Source organism: Myotis myotis, unplaced genomic scaffold (assembly GCF_014108235.1).
Source record: "Myotis myotis isolate mMyoMyo1 unplaced genomic scaffold, mMyoMyo1.p scaffold_m19_p_3, whole genome shotgun sequence".
In the NCBI taxonomy this organism is placed as follows: domain Eukaryota; kingdom Metazoa; phylum Chordata; class Mammalia; order Chiroptera; family Vespertilionidae; genus Myotis; species Myotis myotis.
In genome coordinates, this window is record NW_023416335.1 from 207,984,595 (window position 1) to 208,008,798 (window position 24,204).

The following is a 24,204-nucleotide window of genomic DNA, read 5'->3' on the forward strand; positions in this document are numbered from 1 at the left end:
GCGAGTGATGAGTCAAAAGGCAAGTAGGGGTAGACAGCCCAGGCAGGGCCTCGCGTGACAAGCACACAAGCTGGACTGTAGCTGAGGGCCCTGGGGAGCCATGAGAGGGGTTTTAAGCAGAGAAGAGGTGTGTTTCGGAAGCTCCTAGTGACTCTCAGCATGTCGTGTTGTGGAGAGGGCTCTGGGGCAGGTGTCTGGCAGGAAATGTGTGGTCTTATCTAGCCTGTCCTCTCCCAGCACGTCCCTATCACTTACTTACAGAGTGAGGTCCATAAAGATAGGGCCAGTGACCTCTGGCATTTATCGCTAACAGTATTGGGACCTTTCTCGCCTCTTCACCTGCCTGTGGCTAAGCCTTGGCTGGTCCATCTAGCAGGTAGGTGTAGGGTGGGGCCAGCCGCAAGGAGGTCTCCTGGAGAGGTTGGCTGATAGGATTCTGCCAGGTGTGTTGGCATTTCCTGTGTCCAGGGGGGCAGCGCGGGAGCTCGGGGAGCCTGGGAGAGTTTAGCATCAAGAGCAGGCCCCCCAGAACGGGACCTTGGCAAATCCCAGGCCTCTGGGAGCCTCCGTGGCATCTGTGACGTGGGATTGCGGTGCCTGGGTTTGGGGGCAGATCCGAAGGTTTGTAGAAATGAACGTTTAAAGGGCCTGCCGTACAATCCTCTCCTCCTGGGCACGTGCCATCCCGGTCCAGGTGGGTTTGCGGCCCCCACTTTAGGTGAAAAGCTGAGGTGCGGAGAGGTTAACGGAGTTGCCGGGGTCACAGCCCACACTGACTTCGAGGACGTGGCCCCTGCTTCCTGCTTCCGGGTGCCCCCACCCCGGGTCTGCTTGGGCAAAGCTGTTAGGCTGTCAGGCTGGCCTGAGCCTGCAGAGAAAGCACAAAGGCTGGGGGAGGAAAGGGAGAGGGCAGATGGCAGCACTGGCGAGGGAGCCACACTCATACCCAGGAAGAGCCAGCTGTCTGTCCAGGGGGAGGAGGGGCAGGGCAGGGCGCTTTCTGCACCCACTCCCGCCGGACTGGCCGTTGACCTGAGCACGATGCCATGCTCTCTGGGCCTCAGTTTCCCCACCTGTCAGGTCGGAAAACGATGGTCCGGATTGGGCTGATGGTTCCCAGCCTTTCCATGCTCAGGGAGCCCCCCTCTTGCTCCTAGTGGCTTGTAGTTGGGAACTTTAGAACTGCTTGGTCTTAAAGGAGTGACGTAAGGACCACTGCTCCCTCGCCCCCCAGGGTTTTGTGGGGGCCTGGGCCCAGGCCCATGTGTGTGAGCAGAGCAGTGTCAGTGGGGCCTGGTGGGGCAGCCGTGCCCCTGTGTTTCCGGGGGAGCCCCTCGCCCCCGCCCCGGGGCATGGACTTTTGCTCAGCTCCTCTCTGCAGGGAGGAGCGGGTGGGGAAGAGGACTTTGGGAAGGGGCAGCTGATGGGGACAGCTCCAGGCTCTCCGACCCAGACTGCTTAGAAGCTCATTGCCCAGGAACCCGACAACCCGGAACTCCTTCAATAACTCATGGGGGACGCGGACAGGGCCTGTGTCCCCACCCTCAGAACGTCCCTAATTGTAAATTGCACTGTAACTGGGCCTCCCCCCAGGACCCTGCTTCCTCTCAGTGGGGGCCGCTCTTCCCCTCTCCCCCTCCTCTGCTGGACCTGGAGGTGGGTCTGGGTGCTTCTGGCTCCGGAGGCAGCTTCCAGACCTTTCTCCCCAGATTTGAGTCTCATACCAGCGCAGGATCGGCCAGTCCCTCTCCCTCCGCGATGCCCACACTTGGTGCCGCGCCCTCCAGCACCACCTCTGCCTTCACGCCTGGCCATTGTGGTGTCCGCTGTATGATCCTTCTTACGTCTTGGCCTCTCACTTCCTTGGCTGCCCTCCTCCCTCATTCGTGTCCTCACCTGCCTCAGCCACTTGCCAGGTGTTCCCTGGGCCTGCCCATCTCCTGCAGCTGCACACACGCAGGCGGCTGCCTCTCCCCGCCCCTTCTGCCTCCCCAGCTCTCTCCCTCACCCACCCTGATCCCAGTGGGCCTGGGGCCTGGGAGCCATGACCCTCCTGCTGTGCACGCCCTCACCCAGGTGGTCCTCCCTGGACTAGACCCGCCCTCTCACCTACTCAAGGACTCGGTAACATTCCCATCTTCCTCCCTCCCTCCCTCCCTCCCTCTCCCCCACCCCAGTCTTGCCCTCCCCACGTTGGCTCTCTCCCATCACCTGACACGTGTGCTATTCCATGACCTCGCCATTCCTGGGGGCCTTCAGCTTTGCCCCCGGTCACCATCTCCAGGGTTCCTCCTCCGGTTTCTCTCACAAGCGTTCGCCAGGCTTTCTCCCCCAGCTCTCTATCACCCGTGACCTTCACGTTGCCAAATCCCTTGGCTGATTGTTATTAATGGATCTCTCACCGCGTCTGGCAGGCAGTGAGGGGTCATATGTCCTCCCATTGGGCCCAACCGCCGCAGACACCCTGCCGTCTTTTATTTAATGCTCACATTGAGCACATGCTGGATGCCTGCTCTTCAGTGAGGGAGATGTGCTGCAGAGAAACCAGGTAAAATAGGGAGGTGAGCATAAGACCTGGAGTGGGGGAGCTCTCACTTGGGTCCGGGATGGGCGTGAGGGTAGGGTCAAGATGAGAGGGGTGGGGTCACCGGGGGCGGGGGGCGGTAGGGGAAGGCGTTCCAGGCAGATGGAAAGGCCGAGAGGCGGGGAGAGCAGTGAGAGGCTGCCAGGGACGCATCTGTTGCGTCACTGTCACATCCCCAGCGCTAGACCATCCCTGGCATCTTGTAAGGACTCTACATGTGGGTGAACTAGGTTGTGACGTGCACTGCTCTGCCTTCCTCCTTCAACCCACCATCCCTATTCCAGCCTCCCACCTTAAAGGCCCAACTCGAATATCACCTCCCCCTTAAAGCCTTCCAGGATTCCTCCCAGCTCACTTTGCCCTCCCCCTTCCCTTTTGCTCTGTGACTGGTTGGAAGAACTCTCAAAGCAGAGGGCTTTCCGCCTTGTGTCTGCCTTGTGTCTTTTTTTTCTTCTAGAACTCGAGGCAGGGCCCCGGCCAGCGTGGCTCAGGTGGTTGAGGGGCCTGTGCACCGAAAGGTCGCCAGTTTGATTCCTGGTCCCGGCACATCCCCAGTCAGGGTGCACGCAGGAGGCAATGTTTCTCTCTCTCTCTTTCTCTCTAAAATCAGTAAAAACATATTAAAAAAAAAAAAATAGAATGCCAGGCAGGGCCTGCGAGCGGACTCCCTCTCTGAAGACCTGGAGCTTTCACAGGGGGAAGCAAGCAGGCAGGATGCAGGGGTGGCAGCAGAGGCAGGCACTGCGGCGAGGAAGAGCAGACCCCTCCTTCCCAGCGGGGGACTCACAGAGCCTCAGTTTCCCTCCCTGTAAGGCGGGGGCTCGCCTGAGGTCCTGCCTAGGAAGGCTCAGCTGTGCTCAGTTGGTGTCACACCCCTTTCCAGGGCTGACATTGCTGGCCACGCCCACCTGCTCCCCCGCAGAGAGGGCAGGGACAGCAAGGCCGGGGCTGTAGATGAGGGGTGGGCGCCCGGTAATTCTGCCACCACGTACGAGCCCTGACCCCTCTCTGGGCCTCAGTTTCTCCCTCTCTAATGGGGCGACTGGCCCCCTTGTCACACAGCCACAGGAGGGTGAGGACGCGGACAGGGTGGAGGGAAGGGAGAGCCTTCAGGTCACCCAGGCTGAGTGTCAGCATTTGGGGACGGGGCTGCTTGGCAGGCCCCTGCCCAGAGGAGCCTGTTCCCCGCCCCCACCGCCCACCACCGAGAACCAGTGGGGCCAGGACAGCTTGTGGGAAGATTACAGCTTAATCCCCAGCGGGTCACATCCAAGGCTGCAGAACGCAGTGCCGGGCGGGGAGGAGAGGGGACCCCGGCGCCCCACCCGTCCTGCTCAGCCCTGCGGCTCTCCAGGAAGCCGAGTGGTTGCCCAGTGCCCGTCACGCGCCCCTGCCGTGGCCTCAGCCGTTTTCCTCACATGACCCTGGGGGAGGCAGGGCCCCTTTCTCGAGAAGGGGGGCCCTTGGCAGCCTGACTCATTCCTCAAAAGCACGGCGGCTCCTTTCTTCACCAGCCTTTCCCCGGGCCCCGGAGGCAGGATGGAGGACTTGGGGCGGGGACACTGGTGGAAGGCAGGTTCAGCTGGACTCGGCAGCCTGCTTGTTGGGAGGGAGTGAGCTCCCCGTGGTCACAGGTATGCAAGTGGAGGGCACAAGCCAGGGGTGCTGAGGAGAGAGTACTCCTTTCTCCCGCCTTCTGAGCTGCCTGTGCCTCTGTTCATCTGTCAGGCTTACCTATTGCTTCCCTCAGAGCCTTTCCTAACTCCCCTCTGGCTCCGGGGGTGAGATGTACACCCAATCAGTGAACCAATAAATAGCAAAATATAAAATTAAATCACAGAATGGTATTATCAAGAAAATAAATGGAGTGATTGGAGACCTGGGGGTCTGGTCTGGGGGGCTTCTCGGAGGAGGTGTCGCACATTGAGATTTGGGTGTTGAGAAGGGACCAGTGGGAGCCAGCAGGGAGATCTGGGGAACTCTAGGTCTCCCAGGCCTAGGGCACAGCCGAGCGCAAAGGTCCTGAGGCGGGAGCGAGCTGGAGAGGCAGCCAGAGAGCGGTAGGAGAGGAGTCTGAGCCCGAAGGGGTGGGTTTCACTGGGAGTGTGGGGTGGACGGTGGGATGGAGAGGGGTGGGTGACATGACCTGATGTGGGTTTAAAGAGATCTTTCCAGCTGCTATAAAGGGACAGTGCAGGGGCCGGGAGTGGACGCACAGAAACGGGGAAGCTGCTGTCATCGCCTGGCAAGAGGTGATGCTGGCCTGGGCCAGCAGGGAGGCGTGGGACGATTCGAGGGCTACTCTGGGGAGGAGGGAGCAGCAGCCTGGCTGCCAGACTGGATAGGATTTGAGGATGGGCCTAGTTGGGGTTTTGGTGGCTGGGTGGGAGCCAGTGAGGGGGGCGTGAGGTCACTGAGGGGCTGGGAGAGACGAGGTGAGACCAGTAGCCCCAGTAGGGGGGTCTTGGAGCTCGCCTAGGGGAGGGACCGTACCCTCAGCCGGGAGAGGGCTGGTGGGAGTTGGGGTTGATGAGCTGGAGCTTCTTGGAGGAGACAAGGGCGCCTGCTGTCCCTCACCGTGTCACCACCCCACATGCGGGAGGGCCAGGCCACCTCACTCCACATCTTCACAGAGAGGAGGCCGTGCTGGGTGAGGTGAGCGACACTGCCACCCGGAAGTGGGCAGCGTCAAGACGACAGCGTGGAGAGGAGTGAGCAGGGCAGCCAGCTGGTGCCTGCAGCACGGGGCAAGGGCAGAGACGCCTCCCCGCCGCTCGGCCTGGGGACCGATGTCCCGTGCAGGGCGAGACGGGTGGTGCCATGTGGCGCTGGCAGGCCCCCAGGGCTGCGGGCCCAGATCATCCCTCTACAGCTGATCTGGGGGAAACTGAGCATCTGCCGAAAGACGCTGAAGCCAGGGCTCTGGGAAGTGCTGGGTGAACAGCAGTGGCCTCTGCCACTCCCCCGCCTCCCACACCGCCTGGGCCCAGCTCGCCCTGGAGCCGGGGTCAGCCCAGTGCCCGGCAGTGGCCGCACAGCCTGCCAGCCCTGTGTGCAGATGTGGAGTAAGGCGGGCCCGGACCCTCCCGCACTGTGGGGTGGTGACACGGTGCCGGACGTGGGCAGGTGGCCCCTCCTGGATCTCATGCTGATCCTAGAGTCTAGAATCTAGAATTCAGTCCTTGAGTGGCTTGGTTCCCATTCAGGAATGGGGCTGGGGGCAGGCCTGGGCAGGAGGCCGGCACCCTACTTACTTGCTGTGGGCCCCCAGAGTCCAGGCCTCTCTGAGCCTCAGCTTCCCTCTCTGTGAAATGCATCAAGTAAGTCTGTTTTGTGGGGGTGTTTTTAGGTTTTACCTTTAGAGGTTTGGTTGAGGATTAAATGAGATGCTTGCTGATCAATGTCCCAGTGATGCAAGGCCCTTGTGGGGGCTGTGGGCCGTCTCCGGGGCTCATGGGGGAGACAGAGGGGTAACTGAGTCTCAAGCAGGAGTGTGTGCGGGGTCAGGGCTTGGGAGAGCGACTGGGGAGGAGGGTGCCAGAAGGTGGCTGGTAGTCGCCACCTCCCAATAGAGTTTTGAAGGGAGAGAAGGGGTTCACTCCTATTTGAAAGATGAAAAAGCTGGGGAGGGGCATTCATCTGGGGAGGTGGGAACAGCAGGGACAAAATTATCAAACAGTGCCAGCCCCAGCCCCTGGGATGGCTGAGTGGGGGCTGGCAGGTCTCTGCTTCTGTTGGTACCTGAGTCCAATAGTCCAAGATCCTGAAATTCTGAGCTTCTGCAATGCCTTCCCATTTGTTCTTCTGCGTTGGGCACAGCTCTGCGCCAGGTGCCATCTGGAATCCATTTTTAAAAAGTCCCAGGATTGGATTATAAAGATGGCAAAGAGCACAGAGCCTTGGCTTGGCTGGCTTACCGGGGAAGTGTTTGTTTTGGTGTGTGTGTGTGTGTGTGTGTGTGTGTGTGTGTGTGTGAGCATTTCTCTGTAGCGCCAGGGAAGGTGTTTCCTATGCCTGCCAGCGACCAGCAGCCTCCCTGCACCCACTCCTGCTCCCTCGCTGCTGCTGCTGCAGCCGCACAATTTCATTCTGGCTTAATTTCCGGTTCTCCATGGCCGCTGTGTGCCCCTGGCTGGCCCTGCAGATCTGGCCCTAGCAAGCCACCCCGGAGGCCACAGGGCGCCGGCTTGGATTTAGAGACTCAGGTTTGAGACTGGATTCCCCCTGACCAGCCGTGTGACCTGGGCAGGTTCCGGAAGCAGCTGTACCATGAGAATAAGGACGTGGACTACAGGGGGTTAATGAAGTCCCTGAGTGGCCCTGAGGGAGTCCCTCTTTATCTGGCCAAGGTGGGCCCCAAGGTGCTGAGGGATGGAAACCGAGGTGCCTGCCTGCTCCTCAGTGCTCCTCCCACTCCAAGTAGGAAGATGGCAGCTAAATGGAGACGTTAAACAGGGCTTAGGATCCTAGAGGGAGGCTGGGAGACCACAACGGGCTGGTTATGTGCCCTTGGCAGCGTTCATTCCCTTCCCAGAGCCTCAGTTCTCCATCTGTAGACTCTCAGGCCTGGTTCAGGTGAGGCCACCTGTCTGGCCCAGCCCTGCAGCCTGCAGGGGACCTAATAGGCACGCCTCTGCTCCTGATTGCCAACCCCTCCCAGCCTGCCCTTCTTCCTCCTCTCCCCCCACAGCAGACCTGCGAGCAGGTTCTGGTGGCTTTACTTTCAGAATACATTCAGCACCGCCCACTTCTCAGCATCACGCTGCCCACACCAGCCCCACCCTCACCCCTCATCCCTCACCCCTCACCTGGGCGCTGCTTTCACCTGGGCCCTACTGCCCTTTTTCTCCATTGCAGCCAGGGTGATTCTTTTTTTTTAAAAAAAATATATTTTATTGATTTTTTACAGAGAGGAAGGGAGAGGGACAGAGAGTCAGAAACATCGATGAGAGAGAAACATCAACCAGCCGCCCCCTGCACACCCCCCACTGGGGATGTGCCCACAACCAAGGCACATGCCCCCGAGCGGAATCGAACCCGGGACCCCCCAGTCCACAGGCCGACACTCTATCCACTGAGCCAAACCGGTCAGGGCCAGGGTGATTCTTTTTAAACCTAAGTCAGAGCAAGTCACTGGCCTGCTCTTAAGCCTGTAGTGCCTCCTGAATTCCCCCTGCTCCTCAAGGCGCTGGGGCTAGCCCCTGCCTACCTGTCACCTCACCTCACTGACTGTGCTCCAGCTACACTGGCCTCCATGCACCTCCTCAACATACCAAGCTTGTTTGTGCCCCAGGGCCTTTGCACTTGTCGTTAACTTCTTGAAATATTGCTCTTCTACTTAAAGGTCACTTCATCAGAGCCCCTCCCCCCAGTCACCTAGTGCGTCTCCTCTTGCCCCGCTTTATGCTTTTTCAGGACACTTGTCAGGACTTATCTACATATTTGTCAGCTTAGCATTTGTCTCCCTTGGTGAGAACAGGGACCTGGCCACCTTCTCAGCCTCTCCCACAGGCCCTGGCACGTGCCAGGTGCTCAGGAAACACTGTTGAAGGAATGAACAACCGGTGGCAATCCCCAGTTCTCTGGCCTCCAGGATGAGACCTCCCAGGCCGTGGATGCAGGGGGCCCTCTAGTGCAGAGCAGTCAGGCCCGACAGCACATGCCCAGCAGAGGGGCCACCTGGCAGCTCACTCCACCTCCACGAACATAGAAAGGTTAGTTACAGCCCTGGCTGGTGTGGCTCAGTGGATAGAGCCTCGGCCTGTGGACTGAAGGGTCCTGGGTTTGAGTCCAGTCAAAGACGGGGTTGTGGGCTTGACCCCAGTAGCGGGCATGCAGGAGGCAGCCGATCAATGATACTCTCATCATTGATGTTTCTCTCTTTCCCTTACTCTCTGAAATCAATAAAAATATATTTAAAAAAAAAAAAAAAGGAAAGAAAAGTCAGTTACAGCTCAGGACCTGTGAGTGGGAACCAGCTTCCAGAGAGTGAACAGGGCCACGGGCCGTGAGAAGGTGGGGGAGCAGGTGTTTGGTGGGAAGCGTAGGGGGTGAGGCCTGGACCACCCGCCTAGAAGCTTGGATTGTATCCAGAGGGCAGTGGGGAGCCACTTAAGTGACCTTCGTGCTCCCGGGGGTAGGGATCCACGAGAGCTTGTCACCCCCTGTGACTTCTCACTGCATTTAATTCAGCGTCCCCACTGTGGCCCACCAGGCCTGTCCCTCCTCCCTTGTACCTCTCTAGTCCCAGCTCCCTGGCCACACTCCGGCCACGCTTCTTCTCCCTTGTCCAGCCTTTGCCCTTTCTGTTCTTCTGCCTGAAACACGCGTTCCCCTGACCTTGGCAGGGCTGGCTTCTCAGCTCAGCTCAGAAATCACCGCTTCAGGCTCTGCTCCATCCCCTGAGCACCTCCCTCCTCCGCCTGGGGGCAGGCAGCCGGGAGCTGAGTGTCGCCTCCTCCTTCCCTCCTCCCTCCGCCCTGCCCCGGGCCCTGCCCTCCCTCAGAGGGCTCCTTACCCTCTTGGGACACATGGTCTCCGCACTTTCTTCCTGGTTTCTCCCAGGACTCCCTGCTTCTCTCCCCCAAAGGGGCCCATCCTAATGTCCCTCCTCTGCTTTTCCCACAGGGACTTGCACCCTCTTGCTTCCCCTCCCATCTCCTCTGGTCTGCTCTTGGGGGGGATCCACCCTGTCCCCACCTCTGGCAGCAGCCGCAGGGAGTGTGTCTGTCAGGAAGTGCTTTGAAGTCAGCATTCCTCTTGTGCCCCAGCACCAGACTTGGCCTCCAGTCACACTGCCCGATCCAGTCACACTCACTGCGGATCCAGTCACACTCACTGCGGATCCAGTCACACTGTCTGATCCAGTCACACTGCCCGATCCAGTCACACTGCCTGATCCAGTCACACTGCCTGATCCAGTCACACTGTCCGATCCAGTCACACTGTCCGATCCAGTCACACTGTCTGATCCAGTCACACTGCCTGATCCAGTCACACTGCCCGATCCAGTCACACTGTCCGATCCAGTCACACTGCCCGATCCAGTCACACTGCCCGATCCAGTCACACTGCCTGATCCAGTCACACTGCCTGATCCAGTCACACTGCCCGATCCAGTCACACTGTCCGATCCAGTCACACTGCCTGATCCAGTCACACTGTCTGATCCAGTCACACTGTCCGATCCAGTCACACTGCCTGATCCAGTCACACTGTCCGATCCAGTCACACTGCCTGATCCAGTCACACTGCCTGATCCAGTCACACTGCCCGATCCAGTCACACTGTCTGATCCAGTCACACTGCCTGATCCAGTCACACTGTCCGATCCAGTCACACTGTCCGATCCAGTCACACTGTCCGATCCAGTCACACTGCCTGATCCAGTCACACTGCCTGATCCAGTCACACTGCCCGATCCAGTCACACTGCCCGATCCAGTCACACTGTCTGATCCAGTCACACTGCCTGATCCAGTCTCACTGTCCGATCCAGTCACACTGTCCGATCCAGTCACACTGCCTGATCCAGTCACACTGCCTGATCCAGTCACACTGCCCGATCCAGTCACACTGCCCGATCCAGTCACACTGTCTGATCCAGTCACACTGTCTGATCCAGTCACACTGCCCGATCCAGTCACACTGTCCGATCCAGTCACACTGCCTGATCCAGTCACACTGCCCGATCCAGTCACACTGCCCGATCCAGTCACACTGCCTGATCCAGTCACACTGTCTGATCCAGTCACACTGCCTGATCCAGTCACACTCACTGCCTGATCCAGTCACATTGATCCAGTCACACTGCCCGATCCAGTCACACTGTCTGATCCAGTCACACTCACTGCGGATCCAGTCACACTGCGGATCCAGTCACACTCACTGCGGATCCAGTCACACTGCCTGATCCAGTCACACTCACTGCCCGATCCAGTCACACTGCCTGATCCAGTCACACTCACTGCGGATCCAGTCACACTGCCTGATCCAGTCACACTCACTGTCCGATCCAGTCACACTGCCTGATCCAGTCACACTGCCCGATCCAGTCACACTGCCCGATCCAGTCACACTGCCTGATCCAGTCACACTGTCTGATCCAGTCACACTGTCTGATCCAGTCACACTCACTGCCCGATCCAGTCACACTGCCTGATCCAGTCACACTCACTGCGGATCCAGTCACACTGCGGATCCAGTCACACTCACTGCGGATCCAGTCACACTGCCCGATCCAGCCACACTGTCTGATCCAGTCACACTGCCTGATCCAGTCACACTGCCTGATCCAGTCACACTCACTGCGGATCCAGCCACACTGTCTGATCCAGTCACACTGCCCGATCCAGTCACACTGCCTGATCCAGTCACACTCACTGCAGATCCAGTCACACTGTCCGATCCAGTCACACTGCCCGATCCAGTCACACTGTCCGATCCAGTCACACTGCCTGATCCAGTCACACTGTCTGATCCAGTCACACTGCCCGATCCAGTCACACTCACTGTAGATCCAGTCACACTCACTGCCCGATCCAGTCACACTCACTGCCCGAGCCAGTCACACTCACTGCCCGAGCCAGTCACACTCACTGCCCGATCCAGTCACACTCACTGCGGATCCAGTCACACTCACTGCCCGATCTAGTCACACTCACTGCGGATCCAGTCACACTCACTGCTGATCCAGTCACACGCACTGCCGATCCAGTCACACACTGTGGATCCAGTCACACTGATGCTTTCCTGCTGACCCTCAGGTCTCAGGAAAGACCACTCCGTCCTCTGGACCTGCCTCCTGCAGCTGAGAGTCAGCTTGGTTGCCGGAAGCCGGTCCACCCTTGCTGCTTGACACAGTCGCTGCAGGGAAGAAGCATCTGCACAGCATATGTTTCAAGGGACCTGGCGTATATGACATACTGTTCTTAATATGTTTACTCCCCTTCTTGGCGCTATGTGTTCTAACCAAGGTCACCTCTCCGAGAAAGGTTGTTTCCCCAGGTAGGGATTTTTCCCTGAAGTTAGGGAGGGAATAAAACCCCTTAACTAAGTGCCAGGCGGGTAATTAATCACTTTAACTACGAACAGTCACGCTTAAGCTACATAACCTTTACCAGGTAGGATAATCCCTAGTCAGTCACTTCCTTGTAGCTTATCAGTAGAGCAGTGACCTTGGAATAGCCCTTATAATGGAACACAGAGATTAACCTAGACAGGATTAAACTCAACAGAACTAGATTAAGGAACGCCCCAACCTTTGGAATAGAATGGATAGGATTAAAATCAACTGGTATAAATACAGATGTAACAAGACAATAAAGACAGAACTTGGCTGGAGATCCTGGCTAGAGAACCTGGGTAGGCTGCTGACCAACTGAACGCAGTCTCCTTGTTATTCATTCTTCGCCGACTCCATCCACACCTTTGGGAACCCATGGACCTGCCGGGGCTGGACCCCAGCACTTGGTCAGGTGGACAAAAGCACAGGACCGAGAGTCAGGAGACCTGGGTTCAGGTTCAGCCTGCACTGCTAGCAGCAGGGTCACCTCTTCCTGAACCTCAGTGTTTTAGTCTGAAGTCAGGGCAGTACAGTCGCCCTCTCTGGTTCACGATTGTGAAGACGCAGGCCCTGTGACAGACGGAGCTATGAGCCAGGACTGCCCGGTCTGAAGGACTGACTGGGTGTGTGTCCCGTCCCAGTCAGGACTGGCCGACGTGTGCCTGTGGTGGACCAGGACACAGTCCCATAATCCTTTCTTTTTTTTTTTTTTTTTTTAGTTGCATAAAAACTCATATAACATACAATAAACAATTTAAAGTATACAGTTCATTTAGTGCATTTACAGTAACCACCATCTCTCTCTAGTTTCAAAGCTTTTTCATCATCCCATAAAATGCTCTGTACCCACTAAATAATCATTCTCTCTCCCCCTCCCCCCCCATACCCTGGGAACCTCTAGTCCGCTTTCCGTCTCTATTACAGATATAGAATGTAAAAGAAACCATATAATACCGACTTTCTGTGTCTGGCTTTTTTCGTTTTCCACTTGTTTTAAGGTTATCTGTCTGTGGCATATATCAGAACTGTGGTCCTCTCTGTGGCTGAATAATACTCCATTGTATGGATAGGCTATCACTTGCTTCTCCATTCATCCACTGGACATTTGGGTCAGAATCCTTCTGAACACAGAGAGTCATGAACCAGTGGTGTCCTACACTCCTTCAGGAAACATTTTCAAATCAATCCTCCCATTCAACGTAGACGTATTTGTTTGTTTTATATATATTACTACTATGCCCATGTATCCAGCACATTATAAAACCCATGTAAAGTGTAGACATCTTAAAAAGATAAAAAAGATAAATAAAATAATACTGCTTCTCATATTTTTCCCCACACCTGCCTTGGAGTCACTAGCCATCCTGGATGTCAACTGAGTATGAAAATAAGTCTGGCTTATATTGAAATTATAGTGTTTTTGTGGAACAATTGGAAAGCAAAGAGCAGTGGGAAATGGATGATAAAAACTCCCTCTGGCCGAGGCTCAGCCTTCTTGCATGTGTGACCGTGGGTCGGGGCCTGCTCATCCTCACAGTCTCAGGGCAGGCAAGAGGCAGGAGGGAAAAGCATGAACTTTAGAGTCGGGTCCCTGAGTGTGAAGCCAGCTCTGCCACTGACCAAACGTCACTGTGTGACGCTGGGCACATTCACGAGTACCTGCACCTTAACTGCCTCATCTGCAAAATGCCGATGGCACTGGTTTTGTATTAGTCAGCTATTGCTGCGTAACAAACTACCCCAAACTGTAGTGACTTAAAACAACAGACATTTGTTATCTCACAGTTCCTGTGGGTGGGTATCTGCTTAGCGAGGTGCCACTGCCTCAGGTCTGTCACGGGCTATAGCGGGGGGCTGTGGGCTCATCTGACGGCTGCGAGTGGATCCACGTGCAAGTCCACTCACACGGTGCTGGCAGGACTCACTTCTTTGTGGGCTGTTGGGTTGAGAGGCTCCGTGCCCTTCTGGCTCTTGACCCTCAGTTCCTAACCAGGTAGGCCTTTCCATGAGGCAGCTCAAAACATGGCAGCTGCTCCCATCAGAGTGAGCAGGCAAGAGGGGCCAAGAGCCAGAGCCTGAAACTTTCTCACAGAAGTGACATCCTACCACTTTTTGCCATATTCTGTAGCAGCCACTCGGCCTCGCCCACAGTCCAGGGTGTGAATACCAGGAAGTGGGGTCCTGGGGCCATCTTAGCCGGGTGCCAGCCAGACTGAAAGAGACCTGTTGGGGGGTTAAGTGAGGGACCCCAGGTAACTCACTCATGGTGGTGCAGGTTCCCCTGTAATCGGCAGGATCATTATTTTTCCCTCCATCACTCCTTCCACGTGTCGGGGCCTAGACGACAGGGAAGGGTGGGACCAAGGACAGACAGGTGGGGCCTGAGGCCTCCGTGGAGGGGAGGGGTGCACAAGACGGGGGTGGAGGCTGAGCAGGTCCCCTGCCCAGGAGCACATGAGACCACTGGTTCTGGGAGGCCAGGTCCAGTCCTAGAGGAACCTTGGTGTCGGGGTGCAAGAGGCCTTCTCATGACCTGGCTGGCGGGGGGGAATTCTGCAGTGAGAGGGTCCTCAGATCTGGGTCCGAAGATGGAAGCCGTTGATCCTGCCCTGTGCTGTGTGACCCCAAGTAAGTTGCCCTCCCTCTCTGGGCCTCCCTCTGAAATGCCTGCTTTTTGGGGTGAAGAAAGGCAGCATCAGGCTGAGAGGTGTTGGTGGACAGCCCTTTCCCCGCCCAACACCAGGCTGGTACTGGGTGGGCCTGCCTGGGTCTCATGCCTCCCCTGCCCCTCCCTGCCCTCTTCAGGTGTTCTCCATCGTGGTGTTTGGCTCCATCGTGAACGAGGGCTACCTCAACACCCCCTTGGAGGGTGAGGAGTTCTGCATCTACAACCGCAACCCCAACGCCTGCAGCTACGGTGTGACCGTGGGCGTGCTCACCTTCATCACCTGCCTGCTCTACCTGGCCCTGGACGTCTACTTCCCGCAGATCAGCAGCGTGAAGGACCGCAAGAAAGCCGTCCTGTCGGACATCGGTGTCTCAGGTGAGCCCCGCCCCAGAGTCTGCAGAGGGCTGTCCCGGCCCTGGTCCCGATGATGCCCATGCACACCTAACAGGCGAGTGAAGGCACAGCCTTGGGGGTCACAGGGCTGCCACGGGGAAGCGTGGGACCAGTGCTGGCCTGCAACCCCAGTGACCACAGCTCCACAGCGAGGAGGGACTGCAGCATCCAGGGGTGCCCTCTCCACTCAGTGCCACCGCCCTCGTGGGCCCCTGAGAACTAAATAGCGCTGTGACTGAAGGCCCTGGCACACAGTAGGTGCCCTGGGCGGGTCAGACTCTGGAGCTGGCAGCCTAGGTGACCTGCTGCACTTGCCCTTCAGAAACGGCCTTGGCAGAGGTACCCTGACCTCCGTCCCACGAGTTTGGAGAATCTGATTGGTGGAGGCTTAGGTTGAGATTCAGTAAGAAAGACATCAGCCTCACTAGCCTAAGGCCATGGTCTGAGGTCTGGCAGGGACCTCCCTCCATTTCCAGGCCTGGGACTCAGGATGAGCGTGGCCGCAGGTCTGGAGGCCCTTAGACCTGAAGGAACTAGAGCAAAATTCATAGTTCTCAAACTGTGTCCCACAGAGCCTCAGGGTCCCCCAGCAGTGCCTGTGGGCGGGCCTGGGCGCCAGAGGCCCATCGCTATAGAGGTCGAGGCTCAGGCCCACTGGGGTTGCACCACACCCTTGCCCTAGCTCCCCTCCCCTTCCCCTGCTCAGATCTCTGCGAGGCTGCAGTCAGGGGTGATGGGGTATCAGGGTGCTCCTCCCAGGAAGCTGCAGGCTTCGGGGTGGATGGGGGACAGTCAGGGACAGCTGGGAAGTGTGCTTAGCTGAGGTTAGAGAAAGGCTGGCCCAGGCTGATTGATGTTCTCTCTCTGTCCCTCCCTCCCGGCCTCCGTCCCTCTGTCCCTCTCCCTGCCCTGGCTCTCCCTGGGCCTTTGCTGGATCCTTTCCGTGACCTCTCGGCTGCATCTGACTGACCTCTCTGTTCTCGCCCCACCTTCCCTGTGCCCCCTCTCTGTCCCCCTCGGGGGTGGGGGGAGGGCTTGGGAGATGTGCTCCTGAACCTCTCCCTGTTCCTCGTTCCCCATTTCCTCCCAACTTACCCCTTCTCCCCACGCGTGGACTGTTCTGCCTGACCCTGGTGGACACCCCAGCCTTCTGGGCCTTCCTCTGGTTCGTGGGCTTCTGCTACCTGGCCAACCAGTGGCAGGTCTCCAAGCCCAAGGACAACCCACTTAACGAAGGGACGGACGCAGCCCGGGCCGCCATCGCCTTCTCCTTCTTCTCCATCTTCACGTGGGTGAGTAACCACCTGCCCAGCCAGGCTCCGGGCTGCGGCCTGCGGCCTGCCAGGGACTCCATCCGGCTCTGCCCTCCGCCCGGCGGGGCTGCCCCCGAGGAAGGAGGCTGCCCCCATTGCCAGAGAGGACAGTCACGAGGTGATGGCAGGCCCTGGCTTGGTGCAGAGCGCCCACCACGGTAGCTGGGTGGGTATTCTCTCCTCGGTAACAGGCGACAACGCTGAGGCTTCCCGGCAAGATGAGGCTCCGAGGCTTTAGGCTGGGAAGGACCCAGCCCAGGACGCAGGAGACCTGGCTCACACCCTGGAGCTGCCTCTAATTTTCCCGCCTCTGTCTTCCCATCTGTAAAATGGGGGAAGGGCATCACAAACTCAGGTGCCCACCTGGCGGGCCAGGCGGCATGTCCATGCCTGACCTGCAGGGCACCCTCTCCTCGGCCTGTCCTGAAGCAGGAATGGGGCCCTACGGAGGCCAGGTCTTCCGTGTTCCGGAGAAGCCAGAAGCCTGAGTTTCTGTGTGAATCTGCTCTTTGTGTGTTGGCAATGTATTTGAGTTACTAGTAAGAAAACGTGTGGGTCAGGGAGAGCGTGTCTCTGGGGCAGCACTTGTGGGCTCTGAGCCCAGTGGTCTTGAGCGCCACCAGCGAGCCAGCAAGACCGCCCTGGAATGAGGCTCCAGGTCACCTCAGCGTATCCCTCCCCTCCTCTTCTGCAGATGCCTGGGTCGCACCGCTCTCACCCCAAGGGTCCCCTCTCCCCTGGCCTTCGAGCAGCCCTTGGCCGAGCCTTCTGCAGGGAGGAGCCCCCATGCCGCACCCCCCGGGCCTGCCCTGGGGCGACTTCTGTCTCTTGTGGAGAGCCCCTGGATATCCATTTCTCATGGGACCCTCGCCCTGATACCATATTGGGAGCTAGTGTTTGCAAGAGGAGACCTGTGGTTCAGGCCCCAGCAGGCCAGCTATGGCCACTCCAGACCTCTGTGTCCTCAAGGCTGGGAGGGAAACCCGGAGACCCTGGGTATTCAGACCAGAGAAGGTCCCCTGGAAGCGGGGCCGTCCGGCCCACAGGGAAGAGTTAGGGAGCAGCAAGCCCTGAGATGAGAGGGCGCTCCCAAAGGAGTGGGTAATTGGACACTGAACTTTCAGAGGAGGGTGATAGGTACTCGCCGGCCCACTGAAGCCAGCCTCCCTGCGGGCCTCACCCCTGCTCTCTCCCGGCAGAGCCTGAGCGCTGCCCTGGCCGTGCGGAGATTCAAGGATCTTACCTTCCAGGAGGAGTACAACACGCTGTTTCCCAGCTCAGCACAGCCGTAGGCCTGCCCGGCGTCCCGAGGCAGGGAGCCCTATGTCCCGCCCCCTGGCGAGGGTGTGCGGCAGCCTCCTGCCTGCAACGGCCAGGATGCCCGGGCATCCAGGGCAGTGGAGGGCTGGCTCGAGAGGCCAGTTAAGACCCGCCACTTTTCCGTTACCTCTTTTGTTTACCCTTCATGTGTTCATTCATTCAGTAAACATTTATTGAGCAGCTGTTTTGTGCCTAGTGATGAATCAGATGGGGCTCCCTGGCCCCAGAAGCCCATGTGCAGGGAAGGGGAGACCGCCAAACCGAAATCTCCCTCAGTGGACTGCCATGGGCTGTTAGAGGGTGGGAGACGGCTCCCTATGTGGGCTGCCAGGGTGCTGAGCTGTGGACAGTGTGAGGGCCTGTGCCACGGCTGTGGCATGAAGGCTGATCTTCCAGTCCCAGTGGAGGCTGGCGGCCAAGGGAGGCCTGGCTGAGGACATCAGAGGACTCCAGTCCTGACTCTGCTCTCCTGTGCTGTGTGACCTTGGGCAAAACCCTGCACCTCTCTGAGCCTCAGTCTAATTCCCTGGACTGAGGAGTGAGAGTGGACCAATCTCTCAGGGCCTTATGCGGATGAGACAGAGGCTGGCACAGAGATGCTCAATAAATGTAGGCTCTTTTGTTCTTTCATTTGTTCCATTCATTTACTCACTCCGTCATTTACTCATTCATTTATTCACTCATTCTGTCCAAGGAGTCAGGGACACTTCCACAGTCTTGACTTCGGGGTGATTCTCATGTGGCGAATCCTTGTTCTGCTGAAGGACTTTGGCCTCCAGTTCTGCACAGGTTCCCTCCTTGGGGCCCTCGGGTGCCTGGACAGGAGTTGAGGAGGTGATGGAGCGCAAGCAGGCCCCAGAGCAGAGCACACAGCATGAGCCTCCTGACCCTGGAGGCATCCAAGGGCAGGCTGCTGAAGGCACAGTGGAGGCCCAACAGTGCGCCTGACCTGCAGAAGCAGGGCACGTGGACACCGGGTTCCTGGGCTCTGAGCAGAACTCCCAGCCTCCCCTCCGCAACCCAGTCCAGCAGGGGCCCACGTGGCTCCTTGAACTGGATGCTAAGGGAGCCTCGGCTCAGGGAGGGCAGGGGAGTGTCCACAGTTGGCATGAGGTGCCTGTGGTCAGAGGCTGCCCTGGAAGGACCCGCAGAGGTCGTTGCTCCAGCCCTCTGTCTCCCTGCAGGAAACCAGCTTGGACGGGGAGCCCGGGGCCCCAGGAGAACCCGGTCTGCAGCTGTGTCTCTCGGGGACTCATTCATCCCTTCCCCACGTGCTCCTGCGAGCTTGCCGATGACTCAGGGCGCTGAAGGCCAGGCGCCACGGCAGGGGCTGTCCCCCTTCCTGCTTCTCCGGGCTCCTGTGTGAGCTGCCAGCAGCCAGGACCTCATACAACATAGAAATACAGCAGGGCCCCTGCTTTCCTCAGCCAGCTCCTTCAGGCCGGCCTTTCCTGGGCCCCCGGCACTTTGCTTTAAACAGCCACTTCCCAGGAAGGGCTGCCCCTCAGAGCTTCCTCCACTGACACAGATCAGAAGTTAATGCCTAGTCACTGGGCTTCTGGAACTTTCTGGAATTAAACACCAAGCACCTGCGTCAGACCTCATGGCCCTTTGGGGTTCCTGGTTGATTTGGTGCTTTGTCGGGGGGCTGATCAAGGGAAGGAGGTGTGGCCTGGGAAGGCCTGTGCTCAAGCCTGTGTTCTGGCACTAACTCTGCCTTGAGGCCTCCCTTCTCTAGGCCTCAGTCTTCCCAGCTCAAAAATGGGGGTGTGGGGTTCCCATCACAGGCAGGTTGCCTGGCTGGAGAGACTGTGGAGAGCGCTCAATGTAACCCTGTAAGCTACTTTTATAGTGACATTTCACTTCCTGGCTTGGTGTGGTCAATGTCATGGTCCTTAATAACAATATAGTTGCTTTTACTGAAAAAGAATTCCCCACCTATGCATGGATGCGGGAGACAAGTTTTTCCCAACTGAAAACAAAGGGGCTTCAGTGGTCATATCAGGCTGGTGGATGTGGCGGCAGCTTCCCCCTTGGGGACCCAGCGTACAGTAAATGGCCAAGGCTCCGACAAGTCCTGTGCTCCTGAAACTTACTGTTTAACTCCGTTTCCCAAACTTGTCGGACCAAGTGGTTTCCATCAGAATTAGGTTCAGCAGCAAACAACAGTGGTTTAAACGAAGCCCAAGTCTAGGCAGACAGTCCGAGGCTGGCAGAGCGGCTCCAGAAGCCTTTGGTGACCCAGGCCTCTTACATTCCGACAACTTGGTCCTGGACCTCATGGTCCATTTTAGCAACTAGAGCTCCAGCCATCACATCTGCATTCCAGGCATCAGGTCAAGGGTGAGCAAAGAACTTGGGGTGATCTATTGGCCAGAACTTAGTTATTTGCTCGCATTTGCTGCAAGAGAGGCGGACGCCTTTAGGAGACGGCAACAGTTCTCTGTCCCACCCAGAAACTTCCTTTTCCCCATCCCGCATAACAGCCCCGAGGACACAGTTTGGGAAGGAGGTGTGGGTCTTTGGGCCATTGTGACACTCCGCAGTGGAGGCTAGGATTGTCGGTGGCCCAGAGCGACCTCTGGGTTTGGGGGAGACGGGGCAGGTGTCTTCTCAAGTTCTGGAGGATGTGGTTGTGGGCCTCTCCAGGGCTGCTGCAAGGACAGCTTTCCGCCTTGGTTTGTCTTTGGTGCTTTAGGATATTTAACCCTCTGTTGCCTGTGTCTAGCGAACTAACCGCCACTAACCCGGTGCTCTTGTCTGTCTCTCCCCTAACCATCCCCTCCCACCTGTCCTTGTCCCCCCGGCCCTCGTCCCCAGGCAGGCCAGGCTGTGCTGGCCTTCCAGCGGTACCAGATTGGCGCCGACTCGGCCCTCTTCTCCCAGGACTACATGGACCCCAGCCAGGACTCCAGCATGCCTTACGCCCCCTACGTGGAGCCCAGCGCCGGGCCCGACCCCACCGGCATGGGTGGCACCTACCAGCAGCCAGCTAACGCCTTCGACACCGAGCCCCAGGGCTACCAGTCGCAGGGCTACTGAGCCGCAGTGACCGCTTCCTCCTCGCCCAGTCCCCGCCTGCCCCAGCCCCAACTGCCCCCTGCCCCCTCCTCCCACACCCGGCCCCCTCCCTCCCAGGCTGCCCTGCCCAGCTCCTCATCAGCCTCCCAGTTGTTCCTCTGAGGCCCAGGGCGGCTTGGGTGGGACGGGCATAAGGAGTTGTAGGGGGTATGTCTACGTGTGTGTGTCCAGCAGGAGCCTAGGGTGTTTGCATTCATCCATTCTGTCATCGAGCATCCATTGAGCACCTACTGTGCGCTGAGCCCATGCTTGGCATGGGTGTGAGAGAAATGGTGTCCGGGAAGGGGGCGATGTGGAGGAGGCCTTTTGGTGCCAGCGGTGGGAATGGTGAGAAAGACGGGTGATGCTGGGAAGGTCTGGCTGCAGGGTAACTGAACACCCGCAAGACCGTAGGGCTGTCACCTGCTAGGTGTGACACAGCAGCCCTGCTAGGAGCACCGGGCTGTCTGCGTTTTATGGTTGTAGAAACTGAGGCCTGGAGAAGTCAAGGTCACTCGTCCAGGGTCACTCAGGCAGCCAGAGATGGAGGTGGGGCCACGCCTAGGCTGCCTGATGGCAGGGCACCTGCTGTCCCTTGTCCCGGCCTTCCCCATCCCTCAGCCTGGGGCTCCAGTGCTTGGTGCCCCCATTACTCTGGGAGGCCTCGGGACCTCAGCCCTGAGACACCCCGATTCTGCTGCAAGCTGGGGGCCTATTCTGCCCTCGCTCTTCCCCAGCTGGACAGCCCCTCGCCATGTTCCCACCGGCCCCTCCCAGGGTGGGCATCCCCTGCATACCACTCTGCTGTGTGTGCCCTGCTGGGGGCTCAGCACCTTTTTTGTGGCCTCCCGAAGGACTGACGACTGTCCCTGCCCCTAGGCGAGGCCAAGACCCCGCCCACAGCAGGTGGAAAGGAGGCCCAGAGGGGAGCAGCTGGCCAAGGTCACAGCGTGAGCGGCAGAGCTGGGCGTGCTGCCTGGGTTTCTTGGCCCCAGCTGCCCAGCAGGCGGCCCAATTCCCTGCCCTGTGACTCCCAGGAAACAACTGATCTGGGACATTGTCTCACCTTGCCCTCCTCTGGGGTCAGCCAGCCTGGGGGCTCCAGGAGCCAAGGGAAGGAAGGTCCCTCCCCTGGCCCTCAGGGGGGGGCCGGTCTCCCTGTGGGAGGCTGAGTAGAGAGGACAAGCACTCTGGACCCGCATGGCCAGCCTAGGAGCTGCTGCCGTGGTCCGAACTGCGCCAAGAAGAACGGTGAGAGCCCTGGTGCAGGGGAGGCTCGGGGAGGCCACAGGCTGCAGAGGAGAGAGTAGCGGGTGTCCCCAATGTACAGGGAAGATGGGGGGGACTGTTGCACAAGGTGGGCTCTTTGTGGAGCCTCGAGGGACAGGGAGGCCGTGAACGGTGGAGAGAGGTGTTGGCTGTTCTTACCACGAGCACCAGATGCCCACAGAAGAACCCTAAGAGGCAGTAATAGCAGCTATGGGGCACCTGCTAAGATCGGGAGCTGACAGCCGGTCGGAGATGAGCACTAGGCCCACTATGGACCAGGGTGCACGCTGGGCTGAGGCCCCAGGAGGGTCCTGAGGATGGAGGAGTCAGCACGGCCGAGAGGGAAGGAGAAGGCACTTCCTCGCCAGAGAAGTAGCATTGTTATCCCCACTTAACAGAGGGGAAACTGAGGCTCAGGGAGTGTGAGTTAGCAGTGGGGCATGGATTCGAACTCGGGTCTGTTCAGGTCCTCCCCAGGGGCAGCACTGAGGGGAGAGGACCCCAGACGGCCGGGCAGCAGCTGCTTGTTGCTGAGTGGCTGGCCTGTGCCAGACCCAAGGTTTCGGAGCCATAAGGGGGTGGGTGGGGCGGGTGTGTTTCTGGCGGAAGTTCTGAGCCCATGCAGGAGGCAGTGAGAAGTCCTTCCCAACCCCACTCCCCACCAGGAGCCTCCCCTGCTGACGGGCACTAGGAGACCCCGGGTCTGCCCAGCTGATCTCCCCGGAGCCTCGCTGTGGTGGTGCTGGGCTGGAGGGCAGGGTACGTTTCCGCTTCATCCAGTCCCTGGGTGTTTATTGCAGACTCCCTGCCACCCTGGACCGGGAGAGTTTACAAGGCCCCTGGCAGGAGTGGGGGTCACTGACTCATCTCACTCAGCATCCTGGGGTACAGCCCAGACATCCACCATCAGGCAGGGGCCAGCCCACGGTGGAGCTGAGAAACAGGGCGAGAGATGTCGGAGGGCAGGGCGTGGAGGGGACCCACGGCTCCTGACTCCCCTCCTGGGAAGTTGGGGAAGCCTGTTCTTTGGGTTGGCTGAGGACCCCTGGGGGCCAAGCTGGGAGGCCAGAGTGTGGGTTTCCTTCTCCCATCAAGCACAAGGCAGCCCGGGCAGACTGGCTCCACACAAGGTTAGACTTGCAAGGACCCTCGAGACAGGAGTCAGCCGGAAGACGGTGACTTGTCCAAAGTCCAGCACAGAGCTAGCGGCCCAGGGTCCAGGCCTCCTGCCTCTGAGCGGACACCCACCCTTCCCAGTGACGGCCGCCTGCCTGAGTGTGGCTCTAGGTCTACCCGGGGGTGTAACTCGGAGAGACTCATTCCCAAGGGACTGGCATTCCCTCCCCCCTCCAACCTTCCCTGGTGATTCTTTATCTTCAAAGACTTTTCCAGGGTCCCAGGCCTCTCCCATGTAACCAAGAACCCCTACTTGTTACCCCCTCGGGGCCCCCAACCTTGAACCAAGACCCCTTTTGACTCTAAGGAGCACGAAGGGGGAGCTCCCCTCTCTAGAGTTTGTGGGAGGATGGGCTGGTCCGCCATCTCCCAGCGCTGCGCCTCGACGTGACCCTCCCCGTCCCCTGGTGCCCAAGCCCTGTCTGGGTGCCCGCCCCTCCTGCAGCGTTACTGCCTGTGTATAGTATAAATATATATATTTTCTATATATAAGATGTATAATATAAGGCTCCGCAAATATATCTGTGTGTGTGTGCGTGTGTGCAGTGAATGGTGGTCCCCATCCTGGGCCCCACTCGGGACTCCCCCACCACCGGGTTCGGTCTCTCAGGAGTGAATCCAGTGGCCCCGCGGACCCTCCTTTCTGACATCCGTCCATTTGTGGTGAACCAAGTGAAGGTGGTGACTTCCAGTGACAGTAATAAAGTGAAGACTCAAAACCCACCAGCGGGTTGCAGCGTGTGGCCTTGTGTTCTTGCTCTTTGTTCTTCGAGAACGTGGCTTGGGATTGCCCACCCGCCCTCTCCCCTGACCTGGGACATGTTTTGTTCATCTTTGTTTAGTAAAAAGTAAAATCATTACAGTTGAAGCCAGTGCCTCCCACTTTGCATATGTTTGCACGTGCACGCGCGCACACACACACATACACACATGTGCGCATACATTACCATTCCCTATCCTGGACCCTTCCCCAACCTCCAGATGCAACCAAGATTAAGAGCTTGACCTCATTCCTTCCAGACCATTTCTGTGCTTCTGTGTATGCATATGTTTGTAGGACACTGTTGTTTTTTTAAAAATTCTTTATTAAAAGTATTACATATGTCTCATGACACTATTTTTAAAAATATATTTTTATTGATTTCAGAGAGGAAGGGGGAGGGAAATAGAAACATCAATGATGACAGAGAATCATTGATCGGCTGCCTCCCGCACACCTCCTCCTGGAGATCGAGCCCGAAACCCCGGGTATGTGCCCTGACCAAACCGTGACCTCCTGGTTCATAGGTGGACACTCAACCACTGAGCCACACCAGCCAGGCTGCAGGACACTTCTGAAAGTTAGTGGCCCCAGGCCC

At 58.2% G+C, this 24,204-nt stretch overlaps 1 protein-coding gene across 5 annotated transcripts in view; it reads left to right on the top strand.

Annotated features, from left to right (window-relative positions):
* SYNGR1 (synaptogyrin 1) overlaps nucleotides 1-23,714 on the top strand; it is a 29,131-nt gene extending 5,417 nt beyond the window's left edge. The window contains exons 2-4 of one of the 5 annotated variants that reach the window (XM_036297829.1): nucleotides 14,453-14,690; nucleotides 15,855-16,000; nucleotides 16,716-17,211. In XM_036297829.1, coding sequence (XP_036153722.1) covers nucleotides 14,453-14,690; nucleotides 15,855-16,000; nucleotides 16,716-17,078 — 747 coding nt within the window. In that variant the 3' untranslated portion in view covers nucleotides 17,079-17,211. The other 4 variants (XM_036297830.1, XM_036297831.1, XM_036297832.1 and 1 more) reach the window with 4 other exon arrangements.
* The last annotated feature ends 490 nt before the right edge of the window (nucleotides 23,715-24,204 follow it).